The following is a 27,544-nucleotide window of genomic DNA, read 5'->3' as shown; positions in this document are numbered from 1 at the left end:
GCACATGCAGGACAGAGCTGACTTATGGTTGACTCTTGACTATGGCAAAGAACATCAGCACGTTTTTGTTTCGGGCCAGTTACCAGAAAAGCCAGAAGTGAGTCTGATGGGGCAGCTTTTCCACTGGACTGGGTTCTGGGCCAGAGCCTTGACCCACATGGGTGGCCTGTGCCCTGGGCTCAGCTCCCAGCCACAAGCCTCTATGGGGGATCATTCTTTATTCCTTTGAAAAGCCACCCTAAAATAACCGAAGTCTAGTGTGTATGGCTGAGCAGTGTCAGGGCCTGGCGAATGGTATGAATTAATCTGAAATGCTGCTCCCCGGCTCTTCAAGCCCCTACCATCTCCTTAGTGCTCCATTGCTTTGCCACCCTACACCACTTGCTCCTCGCAAACAAAGAAACATTCGCAACGACCTGCAGTTCCAAGAAATCATATTTTCTTTATTGTTTTATTTTTTTTGTAACTCAACAAGTTTCCATTTTTTAAATATTTTTAAATTTTTCATTATTATATTTTTTTTCTGTTTAATGCACTCGACCCAAAATTGGTTTGGCATGTTGAAAGGAAGGGAACCGAAAGACAGAGAAATGCAAAAGGCAAAAGTGGACAAAAGCAATGGTGTGGACATAGAAATGGATCAGCACCAACCTGTAGGATATAGAGGGACCAAAGGAGAGGATGAACCACAAACCTTCCCCAGTAAGCCCCGTTTTCATGGGCAAAGGCTTTCTCACTGCCATTCCAAAGGCACAGCTTCGCTGGCTAATCTGGAGGGGACGGAGCTAGGAATGACAACGGAGATGCGGGTGGAGATGGGGAGCTTCAAAGGTGCAGCGTGGCCCAAATAGGCAACCAGCCTGGAGCTCTACATCACCCACCATTTCCTGCCTTGCCAACAACTTCCTCTTCTGGCATCCATTTCATGTGCCTGTAGAGCTTCACGTCATGGTGTTCACGCCTCTCTGTAACTATGTAGTGATAAAGAGCTGGCATTAAGGTCCACTAACTGCTGCTAGATGGCCTTCTAGATATTGCCCCTCCCCCATGGCACTGCTGTATCCACAAGGGGAAGACACAATGGAGGGCATGGGGGGGCAGGGGGACACCAACAACCTCTAAAGAATGAGGAGCTGCTGGTAGGAGGAGGCCAATATGGTAAACTTGGCTCACAGATGTTCCTCTGCTGAGTTATGAGAGAATGGACTCCTTTAAATAAGAAGGCCCCACTACTCGGGAGCAGACATCTTGAACATGTTATGTAGGGAGGACAGATGGGTCCCCACCTTTTATAGCTGGTGGTTGCTGGTTCAGTTTTTATGCTTATCCTATTGCAGATTTTGCAGAAGACCCAGCCTTTCTCCCCATACTAGAGGAATTCAGAGGCAGTCTGAGAATTTCCAGCAGAGGAGGATGTTTTACTCCCACACAGAGGGAACAAGGCATGCTTGCCTCTGCTCCAGATGCTTCAAAGCAGCAGATCCTGAATTCTAATGTTGCCCTAGAGGTAGTGCTGTCTGGAACTAGCTTATGCATAAATGCCTCTCTTGTTGGCTTGGAAAAAGCCAGTTCTTAGAGAAGAAAAAGGTGACTGGGGTGAGCTTACTGCAATGTAATTGGGGAGATGCATAGGATATCCTCCCAACCATCTTCAGAAGGATGGGAAACACCAAGGCTATATCCTCGCTTTAGATGTGGCCCTGTATGTTAGTCTAGTCTCATGGCTAAAGGACAAATTTGGACTGATCAGCTGCCTGTCTGAGTCGCACCAATGAGAGTGAATGATTCTTGAGACGCTGAAAGGAACCCTTGTGCTAAAGTCTATTGATGGATTTACATAAATCTTTGAGGGCAGAATAGCGTCTCTGAGGATTGGCAGTTCAGAGGCCACAATGAAAGAGTTCCCCAATTTGCCACAAAAGGGTGTGCTGGCTGGATCCCCAATGGCAAGAGACACCGACAACCACAGGAAGGGTTGTCTGGGGAACACAGAAGGTGTTCAGATGGGGAAGCTTTCACTTCTGCTGCCATAAAAACAGAGGAATGCTGACCAGTAGAGGTACAGAAGGGGGCCATCTGCTGACTGCTACCCTCTACTATTTTGCGTATTTCTTTCCTATGGACCACCCCCTCAAACACCATTCTGCTGTCAATGATGATATAGAATAAATTCGAAAAGGCTATAATGACAAAGTCTGTACAAAGTTACAGAAGTATTAATTCTGTCCACGCAGGGTTTAGACTAGACACTCACCCCTGCTTCCTTCTGGGGATGGCAATGCCACATTGATTGGAAAGTATCCATCTGGATGCAAGCACCTGGCAATGCTTGCTACTGGAGTGGGAACATCTGCACTGTGAAGGCCCGGGGAGGAGGAGAAGTGGACACTTGTATTTCAATCACCTGTGATTTGGAGGAGTCTCTTATACTGATAGGAGGGGAAGTCATACGAAGCTCATGGAACTCAACAGGTTGCTTAACGGCTACAGACCTGTCCAGGGTCATAGCAGAAAGTTCAACAATATCCCTTCAATTTGAAAAATGCAAATGCGGCATGAGGAACATAAAACTAAAACCACTAGTATCACAATGCCATTGGATAACCCTACGGTGCATCCACATTGAGAATACGACATACAGTTCTGGCTTCCCTTAGTCTATGAAGGTTGTTAAAAAAAAAAGAGGGGAGGGGGTTTAGAAAAGGGCAGCTAAAGTGACCAACGGGGTGGGGTAGCTTTCCTGCAAAACAACACAAGATGACAGAGTTAGAAAACAATGAATGGCATGTGTGTGTGTAGGGGGGAATTAAAATTGCAAGCTACTCCTCAAAATAATTATGACACAGGCTAAGGATGGGAAAAACCCTGGTCACAACTGAATCTTCACCCACGTTCAGAGTATTTCATTACCTCTGAAGGTGGGAATCCTCCATCCTTCAGGATTGAGCTGGGCAGCTATTCTTTCCTAGTACCATTCCCTATGGACTGGAGTGGGTTTGATTATCAAGGGGAGGAGTTGTGGATGAAAAGCAAGATGGGGAAACATTTAGGAAGTCCCTTTCACTCTGCAAGTGGCATGTGTGTTTGCAGATGTGCATGCCTCCTCCATGCTCAGAAATGGCAATTCTAAACTGGGAGCCTCTGGAAGTTGTACCCCCAGCTGTTCTCAAAACAGCCACCTCTCCTCACATGTCCCTTTGCCATCAGGTCAGAAGAGGTATCACCCCATCAACGTGTTGACTTCTTCCTGCTAGTCAATGCTAAAATGAAAACTCCAGTGTGGGCTACTTACATCTAGTACTAGACTGGAAAATGCCAGGCATTAAGGTAGGGCTGGTAAACACTCCACCTCCTTAGCTTCTCTCCAAGAGGGCAAATACGTCTTTGGTTTTTGAATGTGAGGTTTCCAGATGGAGATTCCTCTTGGTAATAATGCCAAGGAGCTTCCTGAACATAGGACCTTCCTTGGGCCAATGCAGCAAATGCAAGTGGGATGAATAAGGCCATTTGGTATGGGGAAAGGAATAAAAAGAACCACAATATGACAGTGGAATAGATACTTCAGACGTTGTCTCAGTTGGAATAAGGTGTGTCCCTAAGAAAGTAAATGAGTGTGTTGGGGACTAAGATCAAAAGAGTGGTAAAAAAGGGTGATCAGATGTCAAGGAGTCCCAAGACAATTAAAATGTATTCAATATGCAATTGAACAAAAAGTCATCCCCAAAAAGAAAAAAAGTACCCGAAACCTTTGTATTCTTGGGGAAAAGGACCAAAATACAGAGTTCAAGTCTTACTCCCCATGTCACTCCTGGGGATGAAGGCTCCCTGGGAGTAGCATGACAGGGAGATCAAAGGTTTGCCGGGGGGGAATGATGAGGTTCCTCCACTGAATCTAACCTATGAAATAAAAGATGCCTGAAGACTTTAACAGGATGCTGACTCTATTGTCTCCCAAGCCAGAAATCTGATTGTGCTGTGAGATAGATTTTTCAAAATTCTCTAGGTGGGGAAGTATGAGTATCTTGGCCATACCCTATCTTTCTAGGCTCTAAACACTGCAAAATTAGATTCTACGCTCTCATGTCATTTCGGGTTATCTCCTTGACAGCCACAAATGCATGCTCTTCTACTTCTAACTTCCATCTTGGCTCCGAGCAGAGAAGAACAAGCCAATATGAGTATATGGCCAGCTCCTATTTACAGAAGAAGAATTAGAAGTTAAATGGGGAAGAAAGGAAGCTATGCAAATAGGCCCGGCCTACTGACAGCACAGGGGAACATTGAACAACTCCCCCCCCCCCCAAAATCACATTAATTCAGGGGTAGGCTTGTCTTTCAGTGTCAAAGAGGTGTGGCTTGCATGGCCACTGTCAGGGCAGGTGCAGGATTTGATTGGCTCTCAGCAGTGGCACTGGGGTAGGAGAGACTTACAGGTGATAAGCGCTGATGGCTCTTTTTTTTCTCTCCACCATCTGGTGGCAAGAGAAAGGCTCTGCCTAGTTCAAGGTGCTCCCCTCAAAGGCTAACCTCTACATTTGACAATCTCCCAAAATGCTACTAGTAAGGGGAAGGGGAAAAATACAAACAGAATAAATGCAAGGAAACTTAACACTTTGAGGTGGCAAATAGCAAAACCACACACCACTTCCCTTGTCAATGCAATGTGGCCGGGCCACTATTAGCCTAAAAATTTCAAATAAATACAAATGATATGCATGTTTGTTTTTAAATGAAATGAAACAACATTCTGTCTCCCCCAACCCACCAGTTCCGAAAAGCAAAGGATTTTCCTGGAACCTACAGTATTACAGCATCTTTGGGTCTTGCAACAAAAATGGGTTTTGATTTTTTTTCCACCCACAATTCCACAGTGAATGAGAAAATAATCAACTTCATGTAGAGATGCATGAAAAAGATACCTCCTCCAGCAGGAAAGGGGAAATGCTTTAAGGTCACAGAAATGATGCCGTATATGTTATATATGACATAAAAATTGTGCCAAAATGTTTTTTTTTTCTTTTTTTCCTTTTTGATTGTAGAAATCTGCTCTTAGTGGAGTACTCCTCCCTGCCCCATCTTTGTCACAGCAGGGATTTTCTTTTCCCTTTCATGCTCCTATCCCACACATGGAGCTAGAGCAGAGCTGAGTACCATATATCTATATATATGTAACATAAATATAGATATATTTAAAACCCAGACAGAAAAGTTCTTTGTTTTTTTAACCTTTTTGTGAGTAAAATCAATTCTTTTTTTGTTGTTTTTAGGATTTCATATTTACAGCATTTCAATTGGTATCACATCCCCCCCCTTCCCAACCCATTCTGACCCCGCCCACCGCCCGCCCCAGAGATATGATGCCTCTAGGTGAGACTGGTTGCTTCACCAACTCTCTCGGGAAAAGAGTCGGTGAGAAAAGTCGGAGTTGTGCTTGAAGAGGGAGATCTGTTATTTCATTTTTCCTTTGGGGGAAAAAGTGCAGTCTGGGTTATTGTTTCTGTTGCTGTTTTTCTTTCTTTCTTCCCTTTATGTCATTTTTGCTGAAGGACAATCCATCCAGTGTGGAAAAAAAAATAAGAGTTCTCGTTTCAACACTCCTACTCCCCCTCCCCCATCTGGTCCCGAATGGGTTTGGACGGCAGTCATATTTGCATTGCAGGTACTCCTGGCTTTTGCTTCTCGGTAGGCAGGAATGAAATAGAAAGGAGGACAGATCATTCTTCTTGCATCACAGCTAAATGTTGGAGCAGGAATTCAGTGCGGGGGCAGGGGGGGGGGCTGAGGGAACAGAGTTAAACAGACAACAAAGGAGGAGGTATCCCCCTTCCCTTCCCAATCATCTCTATTCTGTGCAGTTTCATTTCCAGCCTGCTTACCAAAGCAGCAATGAGGGGAATGGCTGCCCAATGCCGCCACAAAAATCAAATCAAATCTAAAAATAGCCACCTCACTGCTACTTCTTCCTCTCCCCAGAAACAGTGGTGCATGTCAAGCATTCCTACGTGGGCTCTTTTGAAATAAAGGAAAAATTTTCCTGCCATCTTACCAGCCTAAATCCAAAGTCCTATTGATAAACTGTGACAGTCAACCAATACTGAAAAGCAAATTCTGGGCTGAGCACAATCTGAACAACTCCTTTCTCTCCCCCACACATGCCTCCCCCCCTCATTTCTCTTGGAATATTTTTTGGCAACAGTTGCATCTATCCCCCCACCAGGCCAAGTGCCATAAGGCCCCATCCGTCCCTTGAACTAGTCTGAACAACAAGTCATGGGGAAGGGGTGGCCAGAGAATGGTTACTGTGCCAGGAAGTAGGGCATTTCCCCAGGTGTCCCATTCTCTGCCGATCGCACCCTCATGGCTTTGATTTCTGTACCACCCAACCCTCCAAAACAAAGTAAGACCCCCAAACCCAACTCAGAATGATTAAAATTTTTCTTCTTTCAATTTAATATTCCCCCCACCCAGCTGCCCTGTCTCTAGGAGGTATTGTTAAAATGTCTGATCCCTTTGCCTGCACGCTGCTCTCTTCCCTCCATAGCATTTGCCTGACACAACCCGCCAGGTAATGTGCCACTTGCTGTCTGGAAAACTAATTGTATGGGAGGAGAGCAGGACAAAATGGCTGCCCTCTCTTGGAAAAGCATTCTACCACACTCAGCTCTTTCTTCCACTTCTCTCCTCCATTCATCCCCCAACCCTGCTCCATTCTCTTCTTCCCCTACCCTTTCCTCCAGGAAAAAATGAAAATGTTCAGGTCACGGCAAGGATGCCGTATTGGGGTTGGGGGAGGTATGGTCCCTCAGTCCCTTTTTTGGCCCCTCAGAGGCTGGTCACCAGCTGCATTTGGCCATCTCCCTCCACTGCTGGGCTTTCTAAGCTTCCTGGGACCAAGTAGCCATCATTGCTGGGTCTCCGGACTTGATAGTAGGCCTGAAGCTGGTTGCGTGGCACCAAGGCTGGCCGGTTGGTGTAGTAGATTTCATTGATGGCTTGGGCGTGAGGGAGCACTTCCCCAACTGCCTCGGGGCTGCTGTCCGGGTATGGGGAGTCCCTCAGGTTGGTCATACTGGTGTATAAAGAGTCCCTGTTGGGCGAAGGGGCTTGGCCGTCACCCCCCTCTGTCAGGTCAGCTGTGCAGCTCTCCGACTCCTCCAAGTCGCTCTGGTAGAGGATGGACTGTGCCCTCTGAAGCAAGAGTGGCTCCTCTAAGGCCTTATACATGAGTTCAATTTCCATGTTCTCCTCATGGGTCAAAGAAGGGGCATCAGGCACAATGGCATCATCCTCACTGTTGGTACCCCCTCCCCCTGCTGCTACATTGGGAGGGGGAGGTGGAGCAGGGGGGTTGGAGGGCTCTGTGGAAACCCCACCTCCCTTGACCACACCACTTCCTCCTCCCCTCAAGTTGTTATGAACCAGCTCAGAAATGATCATTTTTTCAAAGGCGGCAGCATCACTCAGGTTGCGTCGGCAGTCAGCCATCTTCGTGCCATCAGCTGGGAAGTCACCGCTGCGGAGGGAGTAGCTGTTATTGAAGTTGCCATTGAGCGGGAGGGTGTCCATGCCACAGGCGTCTCGGCTGTTGTTCAGGGGGTGCTCTGTGAGAGGGGCACAGAGATGGGTATTAGTGTGGGGAGGAGATGGGAAGCAGTGAACTAGTGCTCAGGTTAGGGAGTAGAGGCAGTCACTTGGAAACTGAGGTCCAAACAGCCAGAAGATCTGCCCAAGCACAGTGTATACAAGAAAGAAAAGATGCATGAGCAGCATTTAAAGTCATCATGCGTAGCTACATGAGAACTAGGCAGGTTTTGTACAGAAGTCAAGTAAAAGTACTGATGTAGTTGGTTATAAGGGATGTATAGCATTATTATACACAGTAGCTGGAGAAGCAGAAAAGCAATCTTGAAATGACTCAGATTGAGAATTTTAAAAAATGCAGTGGAAAAATCTTGTGGGTTTTTTCAAGAGCAGAAGTGGTGTGTGTTTCCTTTGTTGACCAAGGTGTTCTCTTACACCTCATCCACACACTACAATTGCTATATTTTTTTGCCATTTGTCTCTGCTTGTTCCTGAAACCTGTGAATGGGAGTGGAGTCTTCTCAGCTAACATCGGGGTAATTCACCCTCATCCTGTACTGAGCAGAGGACGCTTAGTCACTTGAGACTAAACAACAGTCACGAGATGGGGCAGGATAGAAATTTAATAAACAAACAAACAAATAAAATAGTGTTACAGCAGCCATTCTCAACCTTATTTGCTCATGGGCCTTTTAGGAGTTCTTCTCGGGTAGGCTGTCCATTTGTGCAATGAGCTAGGCTCTCAATTGCCGGTTAAAAATTGAACTCACTGAGATCTCTGATTGAGAAAAACTTTAAAACCCCACAAATCACCTGACTCAGATGGGATTCCTCCCAACGCTTATTCACTATGCAGATTGGTAGGTAGAGGCCTCTGCACATCTGTTGACAAAGGACAAATCCCTGGTGGCAAAAGTCTAAGCTAAGAGTGAGGTAACTATACTCCATAGATCCTGTCTTATATGTATGCAAGACAGATTTATAGAACATTTTTTCCTTTCCCTCAACGAAGGCTGAACTTTCTAGCAATGAAAGGATCAGGCAGGAGGTGTTGTGAAAGACCTCTGTCTGAGACCCTGGAGAGTTGTGGTCAGTCTGTGTAGACGATACTGACTTTGATGGACCAAGGGTCTGATTCATTATAAGGCAGTTTCATGTGTTCGTGTGAGGAGTTGAAAAGGTGCAACTGCTGTATATGCTATGGTATCCTTGCTCCTGGGCAAGAATGCTCAAACCCCCACTCCCATTCTGTTCAAACCTGTCTCAGACCAAGTAGCAGTTTTCTGGGGGCCAATTCAACCATTTGTTGGCCTGTCCATGCCTGTTCGCCAGGCTGCTTCCCTGTATTCCTTCCTAAAAGGGCAATACAGCACTATCAATTTTTCCTTCCGTTACGGCTGCCGTGTTTCTTGCTATACCATCAGAAGACTCTTGACGAGTGTTTTTATTTATTTATTTATTTATATTTCTATACCACCCTTCCAATATGGCTCTGAGTGGTTTTGAAAAGTAACTGCTAGGGCTATTGCTGTCTAGCATTCTGACATGGTATTGCCACGATCCCTGAAGTCCCTGCACTCATTTTTTAAAAAGTAATTCTCTAGCCCCTTCAGTTCCAGAGTTATAAGGAGACATATATTGCCTACAAGTTACTCCTTATATCTATAATGAAAAGGGTTCAAGACTGACTTTAGAAAAAGAAAAGAAAGTGGTGACATCAGCCATATATCTTAAGAATGCTAGATACTGCTGTCAGGTGTCATGGCAGTTGAAAAAGCCAGGAAAAAATGGCAGCTCACTATATGAATACAGTCATAGATAGTGAAAATTTATGCATTATGTAAATCAGTCAAGAAATGCTGTATTTAAAAAAAAATCTTATACTTTGGTGTTCAAATAAGTAGTCTTTAGGTAAGGACTGCCAGTCTACATGGGTCAACAGCATTTTGCACATGCACAGTTTTGGGGGGGAAATCGGTGCAAAGTTTTTTGGCAGGCGCCCAAGTTGCTCACTGTCATTCGATCAGGCCACGTGAATGGCTCACAGCTGATTGTCTCATATGAACGTGCCAAGTCCTCCAGCAGCTGCACTGGCTGCCAGTTGAGTTCCGGAACAGATTTAAGGTATTAGTCTTAAACTTTGAGGCTTTATACAGTCTGGGACTTGCATTCCTGAGGGACTGCCTCTCTGAATACGACCCCCCCCCCCAACAAAACTCTTTACTCAGCAAACTCCAACTTGCTGGCAATCCCCAGCCACAGAAAGGTGCACCTGGCCTCAAGCAGAGCCAGGGCCTTTTCAGCCCTGGATCCAGCCTTGTGGAATGAGCTGCCGGTAGAGGCGCAGGACCTTATGGAACTCTTTAGGTTCTGAAGGGCCTGTAAAACAGCACTCTTCCACCAGGCATTTGGTTGAGGCCAAGGACTACCATTTCTCCTGGAACCCTTCTCCCTCCATCGGGCGTCTGGTTGGTACTAGCATTACCACTGGCTTAGGCTCCAGGCGTGTTAGAGGAAGACTACAAGTAGAGTCTAATTTTTAAAAATTCTTTAGGTTAATTTTTTAAATTGCTGAATGTTATGCTTTGTAATTTATATTGTATAGGTTTAATCCTTAAACTGTTGCTAGCTGCCCTGAGACCATATGGAGAGGGGCAGCCTATACATTCAACAACAAGGAAACAAACTAATATGTTCCACTGTTGACCATATCTGACATGCAATCTGTGGCATCCCTAAGTTCCCCTCAGCAGCTAAAGAAAACAACGTCCACATGGTGTTTATTCATGGCAGCAGCAGCTGCTTTTGCTCAGTGGGAAAGAACAATCCCTCCGAGAGAAAGCAAAAGTCAGATGTTTTCCCCAAAAGCTGGAAGCAACTGCTGACCAGGAGGCTGACAGGGCTTTTGGTGCAGGACCAGTGGCATCTTCTTCGCTTGCTCCTTCTCAGCACAAGGCAAGTAAACCACACAGCTCTCCACAGAGTTCAAAATGAAACAATAGACACTCCAATGTCCTTTGTTCCCTGAGTTCTAGACACCAGAGACCACACAGAGTTATCACTAGGGTTGCCAGCTCTGAGTTGTGAAACCCCTAGAGACTTTGGGGGTGGAGCCTGAAGAGGGCAGGATTTGGAGAGGGGGGACTTCAATGGGGTACACCATAGAGTCCACCCTCCCGAGGAACCAATGTCTGTCACCTGGATCCCCATTCTGGGGGGATCCCCATGTCCCACATGAGGCTGGCACCCTAGTTATTGCCCTGAAGTGAGACATGGAGAGCAATTGTCAGCTGAAGCTCAGACATAAATCCTATTTTATTCAATGGGGGTTACTCTCAGCAAAGTGTTCTTAAAAACGGATGCCTGCTTAGCCTGAGAAGGATGCACACGTGTTAAACGATTTGTTGAGAAGCATCTAGGTATCGTGCTGTATACTCTAATTTAGCCATGAGCAGCCACATGCATTATGGAGCAGGCAACAATTTGCTTGGTCAGTGGAGGAGGCCTGATAAAAGGGTACATAGCCAAATGTCTCCACTCAATTAAGGGTCACATCGAGGGTTGGAGGAAGCATTTTTCAGATATGGTTAGCCCCCTGGGGCAGCGGCACAAGCTAGCGTGCAAGGCCCACTATACTTTAATACAGCATGCAAGGATGGGAAGGATGGTCATCGTTTTGCATTCTTGCACTCTGCCGATGCTTTCATCTCCATCTAGTGTGCGCAGCAGGAACTGCATAAATCAGGATGCCCCCCATCCCCACCCCCACCCCCACCCCACCCCCAGAGAAATAGGAAGTAACCAGGCATTCCTGCTAGAAGCCAGCATGGTCGTCCTGCTTAGAACGCTTCCTGCGTCTGGCAGGTTGCGGCTGAACACGCCAGCTACATGCTCACATCTGAGCTGCGCCCACCCCCAGCCTGCCAGTCAAACTAGCAATGAAGGAAACATTACTGCGAAATGGAACTGGAAAGGAGGGACGTACTGGACTCTCGGAAGCTCCCTGCAGGCAGCACCAGTTGGACAGAGAGAGAGAGAGAGAGAGAGAGAAAGAGAGAGAGTTACCCAAGAGGCAAAAGCAGTTATGAAATATAAGAAGGGAAGAGCTGTTAAAAAAATCTTGCTTTTTACTACCCAAAGAAGTCTCAAGCGCCTTCTCTTCCTCTCCCCAGAACAAATACCCTGTGAGGTAGGTGGGGCTGAGAGAGCTCTGAGAGCTCTATGATTGGCTCAAAGTCACCCAGCTGGGTTCATGCAGAGGAGGAGGAGGGGGAATCAAACTTGGATCTCCGGATTACAGGCTGCTGCCCTTAACCACCAAGTCAGCTCTCGAGACACTGCTGACATCCTTCCTGTGGCACCTGTTGGTGGCATGAACCAGGGTCTGGTCCCAGAGACAGTCTGCTTGGCCTCTTTACCCCAGTGCCTCAAAGCTCAAGAAGATTCGTATTTGGGAGGTGGTGGGAAATGCCATCAAGTTCCAGTTGGCTTACAGGCAACCCCACAGACTTTTTAAGGCAAGAGACATTCAGAAGTGGTTTGTCATGGCTGGCCTCTTCCTTGGTGGTCTCTCATCCAAATACTGACCAGATCTAATCCTGCTTAGCTTCCAAGATAGGATGGAACTGGACTAGCCTGGGCCATCCACTTTAGGGCCTGCTACTGACATTAGGCTCCAAAGGGAGGAACGGCTGGCAGTCCTTTGGCTTCCTACTCTCCTCTTCCCAAACTTTCAGTAATGTAGAACTCTTACTCGCGCTTGTACACATAACTTCATCCAAGCTGAAGCTTGTAGGACATCTAGGGGAAGGGAGGCTTGTGGTGGGTGGTGGTCTTACCTGGGGAGTTGAACACAGGAGGAGAGGCTGGGTTGAAGCCCACGGACTCAGCAATGAGTGTGTTGTAGGGACTGGTCCCGCCCCGTGTCTGCAGCACGGGGTTGGTCAGCAGGTGGTTCCCCATTGTACCTGTAAGAGGTCGTACACGCAAAACAATTACTATTTCAGTTACAACACTCCCCAGATCTGCAGTGGGGGACAGTTGGGGCAAGGGGAGAAGAGAAGAATGAAAACTTCACCAGCTGGGAGGAGGAAGAGGAGGAGGAGGAGGCAGTCTGCCCGAGGAATGTTAATAGAAAGTTGGGAGTTCTGGAGAGAGATCTCTGCCAGCTAGGAAGGCAGGGGCTTGCTAACTGCTAAGGTAAGCCTCAACGTATATGAAAATCTCCTGCTGTCTTTGTGGGCTCTGCTGGAGCTAATAAGCCCATTTTATGTGGGTGTGCAAGAACACATTCTGGCCTTGGTTACTGGGAGTGATGAGTAACAGTATCTGCTCACCTCGGTTAAGGGTTGGAGTGCTGTTGAGATCACCTGCCATGAAGCTGGACTCGGTTTGCTTTCTTACAGTATCATTCCACATCCTCCGGATCCGGCTCTGAAAAGACATCCCCATTCTGGGTTCAGCAAGACAAGTCCTCCAGTCTGGGTCCATCTGCTCCATTCATCCCCTGATCAACCCCTGCTCCTCCAGATTGCCTCCAAGGCTCCTCGCTTCAGTAATCCCACCCCACTGCCCGACTGTACCTGCGTTCCAGTGTAGTAACGGTTGTTGCTGCGGATTGCTGAGGTCTTGAGAGAGCCTAGAGTGGCTCCCGGCGGGCTCCGTAGGCAGCAAGATGCGTGCCGCAGACATTTGCTAAATTCCCGGTGAACCTGGTAGAGTTGTAGGGAGGAGATTCAAAGGAGGAGGGACATGAGAGACGCATACAGTCTTAGCTATGTGTAGCACTTTGTTCTTCTTCTGCAGGGACCTCTCTCAGGCATAGTCCTTGCGCAGAACCCTTCAATTATATCCCAGAACCCTGCACAGTCAATAGCTCTCAGTTCTGTTTGGAAGCTCCAAGAAGCCTAGTGACACAGTCAAGACCTACAGGCCTATTCAATGACCCCGCCTTCCGTATATCCCAGTCTCTAGAACTCTGTGATTCCACTCCCAGCAATGAGCACCTGACACCCACCTCCCATTGCCTTGCATACGAGGTCCCACACTTCTCCTGAACAAGTTCTAGTCTTTCTGCCATCCTTCAGTTCTGACCCATGGGCCTACTAACCTTTTTTTGCAGCGCACAATGGAACACAAAGATGAACACGCCCTGGAAAGCATTGAAGGTGGTGAAGAGATAGGCCATGACAATAGACTCCTTGTTGATGAAGAGGAGGCCAAATGCCCAAGTGAGGCCCAGGAGGAAAAGGAGCGTGATGGCCCCAAGTGCCCAAGACCTGCAGAGAGAGACAGGGCATGTTCAGGGTGAACGAACAGAAAGAGGGATCTGCACAGGAGTAAACTGGTATCACTGAGGCCTACTGTTATGCTGAAGACAAAGACGCTTCCTTCCAGGAGTGGGTGTAGATATTCTGCTACTGAGGGGACTCTGCTTCTCCCAATACTCATCTCAATATAGAAACACATACCTGGCTGAAACTCCAGGATTTCCCACCCCCAGCTTCGCTCACCCTCTGGGCTCAGACTTGGACTGGACTGGGACTTGGCTTTGGAGAACAATTCGGCCTTGGCTGCACAGCTGAGGGTGTCAGAACCTGGACTCCCCCTGGGTGTACCTGGATAGCACAGGTATTTCAAAAGGCCAAGAGTGGCACAATGAACTGACTTTTCAAACCAATGGGTTTGGACTCAGGGATCATCAGCAGAACGATTCCAAGGTTGTGTGACCTGTGTATAGGAATAGCCATGGACGTCAGTGGGCTGCAGGGAATTACTCCCTCATTGCTCACTCACACTGTGCTGATGGAGGAGGAAGTAATTTTGCCTTCTTTCTCCTCCTCAGTGCAGCCCACCAACACCCATGTCTATTACTCGCCAGTGTGGTGTAGTGGTTAAAGTACAGCGGACACTAATCTGAAGAATTCCCGACTCTTCAAATGCAGTCAGCTGGGTGACCTGGGGTCAGTCACAGTTCTCTTAAGGCTGTTCTCATAGAGCAGTTCTTCTGGAGCTCTCTCACCCCCTCCTACCTCACAGGATGTCCGTTGTGGGGAGTGGAAGGGAAAGGTATTTGTAAGCTGCTTTGGGATTTCTTTGGGAAGTGAAAAAGGGTAATAAAAATCAGCTCTTCCAAGCATGTTGTATTACCCAGGGAGTCCACATTCCTAGGGCTGAAGAAAGCAGGGAAGATCTAAGTCCCTTGAGTGACAGCATAACTTGATCCAACCCAAATAATTATAGCCTTTCAAATGCATCAAATGATCAATGCCTTGAAATGCCCATAGTTATTTTGAACCATTACTATTATTAACATTATGCCAGAGCCAACCCCAACTGGTGCTCAAGCACAATATCCTATTTCCACAGTAAAGCAGGGTGAGATGGCCTTGCTGCATGTGTGGGAATATCACTTCCAGGCTTTTAGAAAAAATAAAGTTAATGGACACCTCTGTGCTAAAAAGGGGAGGGGGGAACCCCTGACAGATCCAAGAATTTTTTTTTAAGGCAAAAATTTACAAAATCACAGGGTACTGAGGCAGCCGTGATGGATTGAATCGGTGGGAGGGATGACAGTCTTTGTGACATTCAGCACTTTTAGAAAAAGCTTCAGGAGCAGACCCATTTGTGAAATACGACAGGTGAACACTCAGGCGCTTAAGAAAGGAAAAGGGTTACAAAATGGTGCTGGTGAGCTGCATCACTCAGCAGCAGTGAGATTACAGATATGGTCCAATTGGTGCCTGTGAGACTGAGGCAACTACACGGCATCCAGCAGACATGCTGGCTGAGAACTGAGGGGCAAACTGGACCTTTGGTGGCAGATCTGGCGCTGGGACAATAGGCCACCACTGAACAGAGGCAAAGTGTTGGGAGAAGAGTGGAGAAGCAATAGGTGTACACGTTTTCCTCACCCCCTGCAAACCCCTAGTTCAACTCCCTCCTGCTCTGGACTGTGGCAGACACGCACTGGAAGCTCTGGCTGGGGGGGGGGGAATAGGTGAGGGGGCATCTATCCTGCGGGCTGCCAGATCACTCACTAAAAAGGCCACTTTTCTTGAGAGCGACGCTAAAGGGAACGTGACCAGGGTTCAACCAGTGGTTTCATTTACCTGGCCAAACCCAGTGGCAAAGGGCCTTGAGGGACAATGTGGGGGGTGGGACAGAAAACATTTGACACTGGGCCAACTTGGGAGAGAAAGGGGAGCCAACGTCTATCCATTTGTGAAATGCTGAGATGGTCACAAGGTGAGTAAATGGTTAACGTTTCTTGTGCTGACTAAGGCAAATACTCCATAACAGAAAGTACTTCGAAGACAAAGGGAAAAAGTCCCCTAGGATGATGCCCAAGCTTCAAAACCCATTTCCAGCAACAGGAATACCTAGTCAAAGCTTTCTGGGTCTACCTCAGAGGTAAAGGACTGCTTTAGGGCCAAATCCTCCATGCTGCAAGTTGTAGTCTTGTTACATCATGATGGAATATTGGACCAGGACAGAAGGGAACATAACAAGCTCTGAGCCTGCTATACGGAACAGCTCCGAAAACCAAGTCTGATGAGGTCAAAAGGGGGCTATAAGAATACAGTCTGATCCCATCACCAATGCCCTCCTCAGTGCCCCTGACCTGGGAAGTGTCTTCTATTAGGGTGCAAAATTCTTGGACCTTTCTTGACTCTGGCAAAGAGATTCACTTGGGGATACTTCCAGGTGTTGAGCACCTTATCAAGATATCTGGACTATGTGTCACAAAGGGTCAGGACTTTTGCCTTGGCTGCAAGAAAGATTTGAGCGGAGTGCTGGACAAATAAGGTGGCTCTTCCAAACAGCTGATTTGCAGTGCATACAGTTAATATTAATTTTACTTTGCTTTCAGGACAGTTTTAAATCCTGATGTGGCATTTGTTTTGAATTTGTAAAGTACGTGCTTTTAAATTTTCAACGGCCAATGACCTAGTGTGATAAAGTTTTACTTTTTTACTAAGATATCTGGACTAGATGGATCGCTCATGGTTGGCCTGGTATATCCTGTTCAGGACATCTGCCTTGGCATTTAGGCTTCCCACTATATGAATCATCCTGGGAGATGCTGTGATGTCCCAGGTAGAGTATCTGTGACCCCATACCACCCTGCTTGTTCAAATAATATATTGTGGAGGTATTGTCTGTTTGAATCAGAGCCCTTCTTCCCCTGAGGATATCTGGGAAGGAGGCAAAAGCAGATCTAGCTGCATGGAACTCTTAACACGTTAATATGGAGGCTTCTGCAGTCAGAGGACCATGCACTGAAAACCTTCAGAGTGGGCACCCCAGCCTGACAAGGAGGCATCTGTGGTAAGGGTGACCTGGGGGACCCAGACTCCAAACTGAACTCCTGTAAACAGTTTGATATCCTCCAACCACCAACAAAAGGATCTTAGAACCACCACAGAAATGTAGAAGCAGTGCCCAGGAGCATGTCTGGTAGGGTCATATTTCTTAATGAACCGCACCAAACCATGATTTGGGTGCTATTTGGCCATGCGAAGATCGGGAAGTTAAAAAGGACCCAAATTTTCCTTTTCTGTCTCTTCTGTGGGGCGCAGGGGATTGAGGGAGAAGCACCAATTTGTAGTAAAGCTCAAAAGAATCCCCACATTTAAAAAAGATTAGACAGGGGGTCCCATTCTACAGCCACCCATAGAGGGTTTCCCTATCCAACCTCCATTGTTTCCAATGGCAAGACAAGAACAGATAATCTTTTTTCCTTCACCAGTGGAAGGATGCTTCCACTGGTGCTTTGGATACTTTGGAATCAGCCTGCATTGATTTGGGCCAAATCTGAAAATGGTCCGAATATATATATTTTTGCATGTGTCTAGTTCCTACTGGGAGTTACAATAAGCCAATCATCGAAGTGAGGGAAGATACAACACATTGTGCGCATGTGGGCTACTACCACATCCATATATTTGGTAAAAAACCTCGCTGTGGTAGCAAGATCAGAAAGGTGTATAGTACATTGGAACACCTCAGGACCTTGCCTGAATTGCATATATCTCCCTTGTACAGGACGAATGGCCAGGTAAAAGTAAGTGTCCTTCAGGTCTAGGACTGCAAATCATGAATTAGAAGAAAGGAACTCAATTACAAAAGACAGAAAGCTCATTGTAGACTTTGAAATTTTCAAGAACTTATTTAATTCTTTCAGATCAAGGATGTTTCTGTGCCCTCCATCCTCTTTGTCAATGAGGAAGAAACTTGAATGGAGTCCATGTAACTGGAGGCCATCTGGGACCTTCTCTACTGATACTTTCTGAAGAAGCTCCCTGAGCTGAGCATGGAGCTCATGATATGTATTATCCACTATAGTGGAAGCAGGGTGACAAGATGGAAGGGGGACACACTTTAACCTGTAACCCTAAAAAATTACAGCTAAAACCCAAGCATCTGTACCTATGGAACACCAAGCTTCAATAAACTGTGCTAACCTATTCCTAAAACTGAATTTTCTGGGACAGGTAATAAAAAACTTGGTGGCTGCTGCCTCTGGAGGTTTTGTTAACTGGCTGACCTGGGCCATGGCACACTATCCCTCTTTGACAAGGGAGAATACCAGTAAGGTCCCTGAAGATCCCAATAAGGTGCTTGAGCTCTTTGATGCCTTTCCGCCTTATAGAATGGGATGGCAAAACTGGGTTCCTCTAGGTAAAATGCTCAGAGCAGGAGCTGGTGAGAAGACACTCAGGGATCTGGGCTATCCGGTTATTCTTTTTCATAGTGGAAAGGAATTCAACAGTGTGTGCACTCTTCAAGGGTTCGCTTTACATCGGTTTTCCAACGGGGGAGGCATTGTACAAAGCCAGGAATGCCTTCTGAAGAGTACTGCATGGATCTGGTCAAGACATCTGCAGCATAACTCTTGCTCAGAGAGTCTAATCACTTCAGACTGGATCAGCTTGGCCAATAGACTTTTCAGGCAACTATCTAAATACTGAGAAAGATTCTCCTAGACAAAGAGTTGGTACCCACCCAGGGGCTTATGGGAATTGTAGTCCATGGACATCTGTAGGGCCGCAGTTTGACTACCCCTGCCCTACAGCATCATCAGGAGATGGGCTGGAAGAACTCTTGGAGCTATAATGAGATTTCCTTGTTGAACTCATGGTACAGGGATCAGAAGAGAGCAAAGTTGGAACTGGCTCCATAAAATCTAAGATTGCTTGTGTTGTGCCTGGCATCTAGGGGGTGCAGCTGATGAGCTTTCCACCTCTTCCAGCATGTAGATGACCTGTAGCACTGGGAAGGGAATCCTGCTGCCATGACAGTGAGGGAGCCAACTCCAGTTCCACAAACTGACTTGCAAAGACGCTCAACTGATCCTCAACTACATCTGCAAAGGACCCTCCAGGAGTGTTGAAGTGTGGCAATGGGGTGTGGTGGGCACCCAAATGACATCTTGGTAATCTGCAGACCTTTTAGCAGGCAACTGATGTCTACTAAGGAGTCAAGCCAGCTTGAGCCTCATGTTTGGACCTCTTGGGTCTTTTTGCTAGAGGCTCCAATTGGAAACACGCAGTATCCAATGCAGCTGGGGAAGGTGACTGAGTCCGCCTAACCTCTGAAACAGGAGCTACACAGGAGGCCTCTCTAGCAGACTAGGAATCTTCTTATCAGCCAGAACCATCTGAACGGTTCAGAACGCATCTCTGGTGTTGAATCGGAGGTTAAACAACTTGAAGGGGAAGGTTCCAAGCTCAGAGTGGACTTCAGAGAAACTGAGATGGACAATGCCTTCAGCCAGAAAGCTCTAATTGGATTGAGTCTTGGGCATGGACTGCTGGCAAGTGGCACAAGCGCCAACATTATGGGACTTCCAAGACACAGGAAACAAAACCCATGCTCATTGCTGTGCATTATCTTGGTCCTGTGCTTAGAGCACTTTCTGAACATCACCTTGGTGGTCATATCTAAGGCACCACAAGCTAACACACCAAAAGGAACAATTCAGGGTAGGTTGGTCTGGTATTGCCTCACTCTGCATCAAACTTCAGCCAAAGCCACTCAAATACCACACAAAGTAATTTTACTGATGACCACAAAACCCAGCTGGTAAGAGGAGTACATTGGAAAGTTTCCTCACTTTGCAGCTGCAGAAAAGGAACTAAGGGATGAAGGCCACCCGAGCACATGACGCTTTGGGTCTGTGTGGGTCAGCCCCAGAAGGGGCAGGGGAGCCACCTTTAGATTAGAGCCAGCGTGGTGCAGTGGTTAAGAGTGGCAGCCTTTAATTTGGAGAACTGGCTTTGATTCCCCACTCCTCCTCCACAGGCAGACAGCTGGGTGACCTTGGGCCACTCACAGTTCTCTCAGAGCTCTCTCAGCATTACCTACCTAACAGGGTGTCTGTTGTGGGGAGAGGAAGGGAAGGTGGCTGTAAACTAATTTGGGACTCCTTTGGATTGTGAAAAACAGGATATTAAAACCAAAATGCTCTGTGGCCAGCCTGCACAGTTCCAGCCCCAGTCCCAGGGTAGGGCTGCCCTGAAGATGGAAGACAAAAGTGATTTCATAACTGAGCAAACAGCAGCTCCATGTGAAAACCTGAAAATAGTATGTGTGTAGAGGGGGGAGATGGAAGTCACTTCAACTCCCTGTGCATTCCTGTCACAAGCAGAAAAGACCCAGCACTCCACTGGAAAGCAAAGAATTCCCATTGCATTTTGAGAGAAAGTTCTCATGGCAGACAGGAGGGCTGCTGCATCAACCCTCTGAAAATGTGAACCCAGGAGAGTAATGTATTGCTTTGGTCAGCCTTGCAGCTGCAGCAGAAGCCTTGAAGGGGTAGCCCTCTCGCTTCATCCTCTGGGAGATTCCGGCAGCACCACTGTGTTCACCTGTCTGGAATGCAGCAGCCCGACTCTAAATCTGAGAGGGTGGGATGGACAGGACAACCTCTCTTACATGAAAAGATTGGAAGCTGCTTTGATGTGTGTCCTTGCAGGGTGGTGGGGGGAACACTCCGCTCACTGTAAACTGATTGGTCACTTGGGCCCTTGATGAAGTGATCAAATAGCTGTTTCATGATATTGCCAGGTGTAAGTGGAGTGAGTCAACTTACTTCCTAGTACTCTGAAAGGGCAATTTGAATGAACCCTGGGATTACTAATCTTTAGACCAAATGCTTTGTATTCCCAGATGTGGGTCAGAAGAGAGATATTGCTGGGGCTTACTGATAGTGATCTAGGCAAAGAGCTTGTCCTTTGAAACACACAGTGGGTTACTTTCTCTTATGAGTCTTTCTGTCTTGGGCTTTCTCCCCATAAACTGCTTTAGAAGAGCCCAGTTACCAAAGGCGCTCTAATTATCAGGAGGCGTGTCCTAGGAGAGGAAGATGTTTAAATCCTGAACTCTAAAAGCAGAAAGAATCAAAATATAGACTCACTTGATGTTGTCCAGGCGACTGGAGTCAGGCTTGAGGACAGATGTGTTGCGGATCATCTTGTGCAGAGTGATCATGAGGAACACCAGGTTGATCTGGGAAAGATCACAGCTGGATGTGAGGCAGGGGAAGGGAGCATCTGGTACGAAAGCAACTTTCTCATCCATTGCTGGCAGCTGTCTCCAGAGCTCAGCTCTGACAGAGGCTCTGAGGAGGCAATGCCTACCCATAGTGGTAGCAACCGGGAGGAACATGACCCCCCCCCTCCCCGCCAGGCTCTCTTCTGTGCTCCAGGAAGAAAAGTGAAGTCTGAAGACTAAAGCAAAGACACTGGCTCTCTCTTACTGGTCCTCCTTTCAGGAGTCTGCTCCTTAAGACTCCTGAAGCAGCCCTTGTGCCAGAATACCCAAACAATTCCTAAAGACTCACCACAATAACAAAAGAGACAGGCCCGATAAAGCTCCAGATGAAGTAGTTATCTACTCGAAGCCAGCATCTGCCAAGGGAGAGCGAGAAGGTATCAAGACAGAGGTGCAGACCCTTCAGCGGACCCTCCAAGGGTTGCCTGCCTCAGAGCTTGTGGTCGTGAGACCGCCCTCTCCCACACATTCCTTCCCCGGAGCATCCCTCCTGGATTTCTGTGCCCCCTCCCTGCATCCTGGCTTCCCTCATGGCACTCTGAGCCCTGCTCCCTCTCCTCTCCCAGTTCAACAGGCTGGCTTTGAGCCCAGGGAAGCCCATCCGCATCAGATCTCAGAGACCAAGCACGTCGGCCTTGGCTAATATTTGGGTGGGAGGCCTCCAAGGAGCATCAGGGTCGTGATGGGAGGGCAGGCAATGGCAAACCACCTCCAAGCATTTCTTGCCTGGCTGCCAGACAATCTTAGAATCTCCTGGCTACATATTGCACATATCACCGCATGACAAATGCTTTGTCAGTTCTCTGGCTCTACTTTCCTTGGACAGGCAATCACTTTTGTGCTGAAACACTTGCGCTTTAATGCTCCCCCCCCCCAGCCTGACCACCCATACCTCCACCTGCCCCCCACTTCAGGTCTTCTCAATACTCACACTTTGTCAGTGCCGTAGCTTCGGTAGTCAATGGCAGCAGCAATGCCCACTACCAGGGCAGGGAAGCAGTAGCCGCCCAAGTAGTAGTACTTCTTGCGGGAGTACTCGCTCTCAAACACCTCGAGCAGCATTAGGTAAAGATGGATGCCTTCCAGGCACATCCAGGAGAACGCTGCAAGGAAGAAGTAGTGCAGCAGCCCTGCAAAGATAGGGCAGGCAATCTGGAACGGAGGAGGGAAAAGATCCCTTTAGCATGGGCCACTTTTGCTTTTGCAGGAATCAATGACTACCTGATTTCTGTAAAAATCCTTCCTGGAATATTGATGAGATGGCCCTGCCCTACTGTCAGGCCGCATCTTCTGGCAGATATTTGTCCCCTGTTATCCTTCTCTTCCCCTTCCTCCCTTCAATTTCTATATTTTCTCCCCCATTAGTGAAGTCTAAGTGCAATATCCAATGTATGGGACCTTGAAAACAATTCACGTTTAGGATTCACTATTCTATACACTAGAGAGAGGCACACCTACAATTTCTGATCCTCCTCCTTTTTTAAAAATTTTATTATTTAATTTGTTACTCACCTCTCCCCCGAGGCGAGTTACAGCAGATAAAAGCCCCAATAAAATACATTAAAACCCACGAAAACAAGAATACACACAATTAAATCGTAATAAACCGAGATGCAGCCCCCCCCCAAAAAAAACTTAAGCCTTAACTAAACCGCCCCTCAATGCTCCATCCTGGGGGGGGGGGAGAAGAGGGTGCCGATCTTTGCTACTGCTGCTATAATGGGGGCCAGATCGGCCTTGCGGCTCTGGTCGCATATTCCGCCTGAAAGATATTCACCAGCTTGAGAACCTCTGCTTCATGGGTTGGTTCTCTCTGCTAAAACAGAATTTTTTTGCTGAGCTGACTTGGCAGGCACACTGCCTCCTAGTGAGGATCCCCCTCGCCCATGCTACCCCCCCTATCCCATGCTCTTTAGTCGGTCTTCTCTACCCCCTCTGGGCTGAGAAGCATTCCATGGTGCTTCTGTGTTATCCTGCAGGGAGACCGTCACGTACCCCATACTGGGTCTTATCGACGCCAATGAGAAAAAGCAACTCAGTGATGAAGAGATTGATGCAGAGGTTCTTGTGGATGGTGTTGCGGTCAGTCTGCAGCCCACGCAGGAAGCAAAAGGTGGAGATACAAATGGCCAAGCAGACCAAGGAAATCACAATGCCCACCCACGTGATGACGTACAGCAGGAGTCCATTGATGCGGCCCTGGTACTGGGAAGAGAAGGGGAAGGAGGCAAGGTGTGTACAGCTTTCCTCTCCATATCACCCTCCCCGTCACTCACACCCACCGGCCATTTGCACAGAGGTTATGTGCCCCAGGCTCAGTGCTGCTGGGAAGCGCAGCCATTTCCCCAGAAGCTGTCCCTGCGGTTGCCACTTCTACCTCCTTGCCACTTTTGGGGAGCTTTTGGGTTTTAAAAAATTGGTACTACTGTCATTTTACATGAACCACTGATGGAACTATGGGGCAAAAAACTCAGGTTCAGCAAAATGGTTAATCAAAGACCAGTAGAAGAATTTCAAAGACACTAGGACTAATTTCTAAAACGCTTGTAAAATTCTGTATATGCTTATTGGAAAATAATTTTTACAAGTTTGAAAAAAATAGGTACTAGCATATTGTTATGTCAACATAACATTGTAATAATATGGGTAACAGGTCCTCTGAATTCCCAGTTTCCATTGTTTAAATTTAGATTTCTAGTCCTTTCTCTTGTGGAAATATAAGAGGAAAGGCATATCTCTACAACGGAAGGAGCTAGAGACATACTGTTGCTGTTTGTTTTTTTTAAAGCTAGGGATTCAGAGAAACTATTACAAATATAGCTATTATATACAAATATAGTTATAAGGACACATTGACAATATTCTGGTGCTTTCTCAAAAAAATTGGCAAAGGGGAAGGGGAACGGGTTGCAGCTGGAGGGACCAGGATAGGGAAACCTGCCTGGTGGAAGCCCTCTTTCCTTTGTGCTTTATCTGCAGCTGCACCAGCAAGGGGCAATCCACATAAGCCCATCCCTGTGCAGAGGCCACCACAGCAATTACAGAGGGGTTTCACTGTGGGTTGATCCTGATACCCTTGTACTATTAATTTGCAGTGCTCTGCAACTGGCTAGTCTCTGATCAGCTATCCTCCACCAGAAGAAAGTTTTTATACCCCACTTTCTCCACTTTAAGGATTCTCAAAGCAGCTTACAACCATTTTCCCTTTCTCTCCCCACAACAGACACCCTGTGAGGTAGGTGGGGCTGAGAGGAACTATGACAGACCCAAGGTCACCCAGCGGGCTGCATGTGGAGGAGGAGTGGGGAATCAAACCTACTTCTCCAGATTAGAGTCTGCCTCTTTTAACCACCACCCAACATGGGCTACAAATGTTTGTGGTCCAGTAATGCAAAACAATCAACCCTAAGCTTTATATTAGGGCCACACATTCGGATTTTACATGGGACACATATAAAACAGTATGATGATTCTACACGCTTAATAAGGTGGAAGAGCGACGTTGACGTGGCCTGTATGTTGGAGGGAGACAACATTCCTCCTTGCTCCCAATCTGACACTTTCCCCTTCCCCCGCCCCCCTATTGAGGCTATTCTTACAATTTCACGGTGTGCCATGAGCACAGCAAAATTGGTGAGATGGCTGCAGGCACAAGTGGTGTGGGTCTTGTTAGTCTCCACGAGTCGGCAGCCCTGCGTGGACCAGTAACCCATCATGGAGCGCTCCGAGTAGTTCCAGAAAGAGCAATTGGCATTGAAGTGGTTCTTGTCCTATATGGAAACAAGTATACCCGTGGGAGTCATCAATGATGTGGCCGGTAAAGCCTGTGCAGGATAGGGACCCTAAACTTTGAGATAAAGGAAAGTGCTCCGTTAGAGAGAAGGAAGTGAACCGGTGCGCAAGGCAAGCCCACATGCCTGCTGTGATGGTGACGCTATCGTTGCGTGCAAAATTCCCTATGCACAGGCAGACTCCCAAGTGTCAGGCTGGGATGTGGGCATGGTGTCCCCAAGAGTTATTATACCAGCCTCACCTCCAGGTGCGAGAGAGTGAAGATGACCGGGTCCATGAGGAAGACCCGACTGGACTCCTTGTTGATGGAGGCAGCAATGACTTGTGAGTTGACGACAAGTGAGGGGCTAAGCGTACCGACCTCACTGCCTAGTTTGATTGTGGCATTCTCGGTGGAGAGGAAAAAACCCAAATTGTTGTAGAGAATGAAGACGACCTTGACCACCCCTGCAGAGGGAAGCAAAAGGGGATCAGGTTTGTGCTCTCCAGTTGTCTCTCCCTCCCAAGTCCTGAATCTGAGGGCCAACTCACCGTTGCGACTGTTCTGCTTGATGGTGTTGGCTGACAGCTGGATGGAGTTTCTGGTGGTATAATCGTGTGGGAAAATAAGCTCTGGCACTTGCCCCTCTGTATTCAGCACAGAGACCTCCAGCACTGTGGAGAGAGGGAGGGAAGGGTGAGAGGAGCACAGTCATGACGAGGTCCAGAACACTGATACTTTTCACAAGAAGGGTTACATTCTGTCACAGGAAGAGCCTGGGGTTCTCTGCATGTTACCTCGTCTCTGGAATACCAAAACAGAAATGGGGCGATTCCATTTCAGGCTTTCTTCCCTTGTGCTAATTATACGCTCTGTCCTCTGCATGCCGTGTACTTTGTGCCTGTCATGTTTCCACCTCAGTTTTGTGACAGTTAATGCTATATTTGGGGATAATGGGTTGTGTTTTGTCCATGTCACTATGGTGCCTTAGTGTGCAACAGTTCTGCACAGGAATCTAGCATTCCAGATTGCTTCTTGCCTTGATTTGTTCTTTCTACTCATTTGTAAATTTGTAAATATTTGTTGTATTTATTTATTTGTTGTATTATTTAATTGTTACTGTTGTTAATATTATTGTATGATTATTAGTGCAGATTGTTTCATGTATGGTTCATAAGTTCAATGTAAACCGCCCTGAGCCTCCGGGGAGGGCGGTATATAAATATAATAAATAAATAATGAATTGCTGCTTCCACTCTTTGACTAGACAGTCTGGGCTATTTTGACATTTTACTGCTCCACTTTTCTGGGATTAACTTGCCTCAGAGCCAGGTTGGTGTAGTGCTTAAGAGTGGCAGCTTCTAATCTGGTGAGCCAAGTTCAATTCCCAGTTTCTCCAAAAGCAGCCAGCTGGGTGACCTGGGGTTCCTTACAGCACTGATAAAGCTGCTCTGGCTGAGCAGTGATATCAGGGCTCTCTCAGCCTCCCCTCCCTCACAGGGTGTCTGTTGTGGGGAGAGAACAGGGAAGGTGATTGTCAGCTATTTGGAGACTCATTTGGGTAGTGAAAAGAGGGATATGAACACCAGCTCGTCTTTTTCTTCAGCAGTAATCGACAGGACTGCCAGAAAACGTGACCTTAATTTGGTTAAAATTGGTACCAGGAATTAAAGGTCTATAACTACAATTGTCCACATTCTCTGAGACACCTAGGAAAGCAAGGATGCCCTGTTAGATGTCTCTCTTGTAACAAGAGGAGTTGAATAACACTACTGGAAGACATTGGCAATATAGTTTTAATAATTAACATATGGGCACTGGTGGAGGAAAACTGACCTCAGGGGTGGTTTGCCATTGCCTTGACTTCCTTATTGGTCTCCCATTCAAGTTCTAACCAGGGCCAACCCTGCTTAGCTTCTGAGATCTGATGCAAGTGGACTAGCCTGATCATCTAGGTCAGAGGAACAATCAGGCTGCCAAAGCCTAATACGTGGGAGGCTCTCTCCACATTCAACAAGCCTGGCCACAGTTTCAGGGTCTCTGCCACACTATTAACATCAACAATTCCTTTCTCTTGTATAAAAGCTCACCATTATCTCCTGAAGAGCAATAGAAATGGGCATGTAATATAAACGATAAGAAGCCTGTCAGTATGCTGGACTTCTAGTGTGAGCAGAAGCCCCAGAGGGACCAGAAAGGGTGTGTGCATAAATTCCAACCCTCCCTTCTCCTTCCCTCACTTTGCTGGTCCACCCTGCATCTCCTCACTCTTCTGCCCAGAGCATTAGTCCTCCATATAGCATCAGATACACAAAGGGTCTCAGCTTGTTTCTCAATGGCACCACCATTTATTCAGGGTGCTGCTGAAGCTAGAAGAAAAGTGATGGCTCCACACATCTTCTGGAAGTCAGCCCCCCAAAGTTAGGGGGTAGTAATGTAAGGTGACCAGATTTTAACATTGGTAAAGTGGGACACCATTGACTGGGGGGTTCTTGATTAAAAATTTGGTCTATATGGAGCAACAAAAAGTTTCATAGAATGCATAGAACGCAAAAATAGTATTGTAATATATATATTTTTAATTTCAACATAAGTACAATTTGCCAGGTACCCCCAGATGTCCCTCCAAAAGTG

At 47.1% G+C, this 27,544-nt stretch overlaps 1 protein-coding gene across 12 annotated transcripts in view; it reads right to left on the bottom strand.

Moving 5' to 3' along the window:
• Positions 1 to 422: 422 nt before the first annotated feature.
• The window catches only part of ADGRL1 (adhesion G protein-coupled receptor L1), a 159,081-nt gene continuing 131,959 nt past the window's right edge, over positions 423 to 27,544 (bottom strand). For 8 of the 12 annotated variants that reach the window (XM_077327352.1, XM_077327351.1, XM_077327354.1 and 5 more), the window contains 13 exons: positions 25,462 to 25,584; positions 25,172 to 25,377; positions 24,738 to 24,908; positions 23,134 to 23,343; positions 22,070 to 22,290; positions 21,428 to 21,494; positions 21,002 to 21,093; positions 13,691 to 13,859; positions 13,164 to 13,292; positions 12,918 to 13,014; positions 12,420 to 12,548; positions 11,567 to 11,584; positions 423 to 7,601 (listed from right to left, as the gene is read on the bottom strand). In XM_077327352.1, the coding sequence (XP_077183467.1) occupies positions 6,823 to 7,601; positions 11,567 to 11,584; positions 12,420 to 12,548; positions 12,918 to 13,014; positions 13,164 to 13,292; positions 13,691 to 13,859; positions 21,002 to 21,093; positions 21,428 to 21,494; positions 22,070 to 22,290; positions 23,134 to 23,343; positions 24,738 to 24,908; positions 25,172 to 25,377; positions 25,462 to 25,584 (2,411 nt within the window). In that variant the 3' untranslated portion in view covers positions 423 to 6,822. Of the gene's footprint in view, positions 7,602 to 11,535; positions 11,585 to 12,419; positions 12,549 to 12,917; positions 13,015 to 13,163; positions 13,293 to 13,690; positions 13,860 to 21,001; positions 21,094 to 21,427; positions 21,495 to 22,069; positions 22,291 to 23,133; positions 23,344 to 24,737; positions 24,909 to 25,171; positions 25,378 to 25,461; positions 25,585 to 27,544 lie in introns of all 12 variants that reach the window. The other 4 variants (XM_077327356.1, XM_077327361.1, XM_077327362.1 and 1 more) reach the window with 2 other exon arrangements.

This window comes from Paroedura picta, chromosome 3 (genome assembly GCF_049243985.1).
Source record: "Paroedura picta isolate Pp20150507F chromosome 3, Ppicta_v3.0, whole genome shotgun sequence".
Classification (NCBI taxonomy): domain Eukaryota; kingdom Metazoa; phylum Chordata; class Lepidosauria; order Squamata; family Gekkonidae; genus Paroedura; species Paroedura picta.
This window is presented reverse-complemented; position numbering and strand designations above follow the sequence as displayed.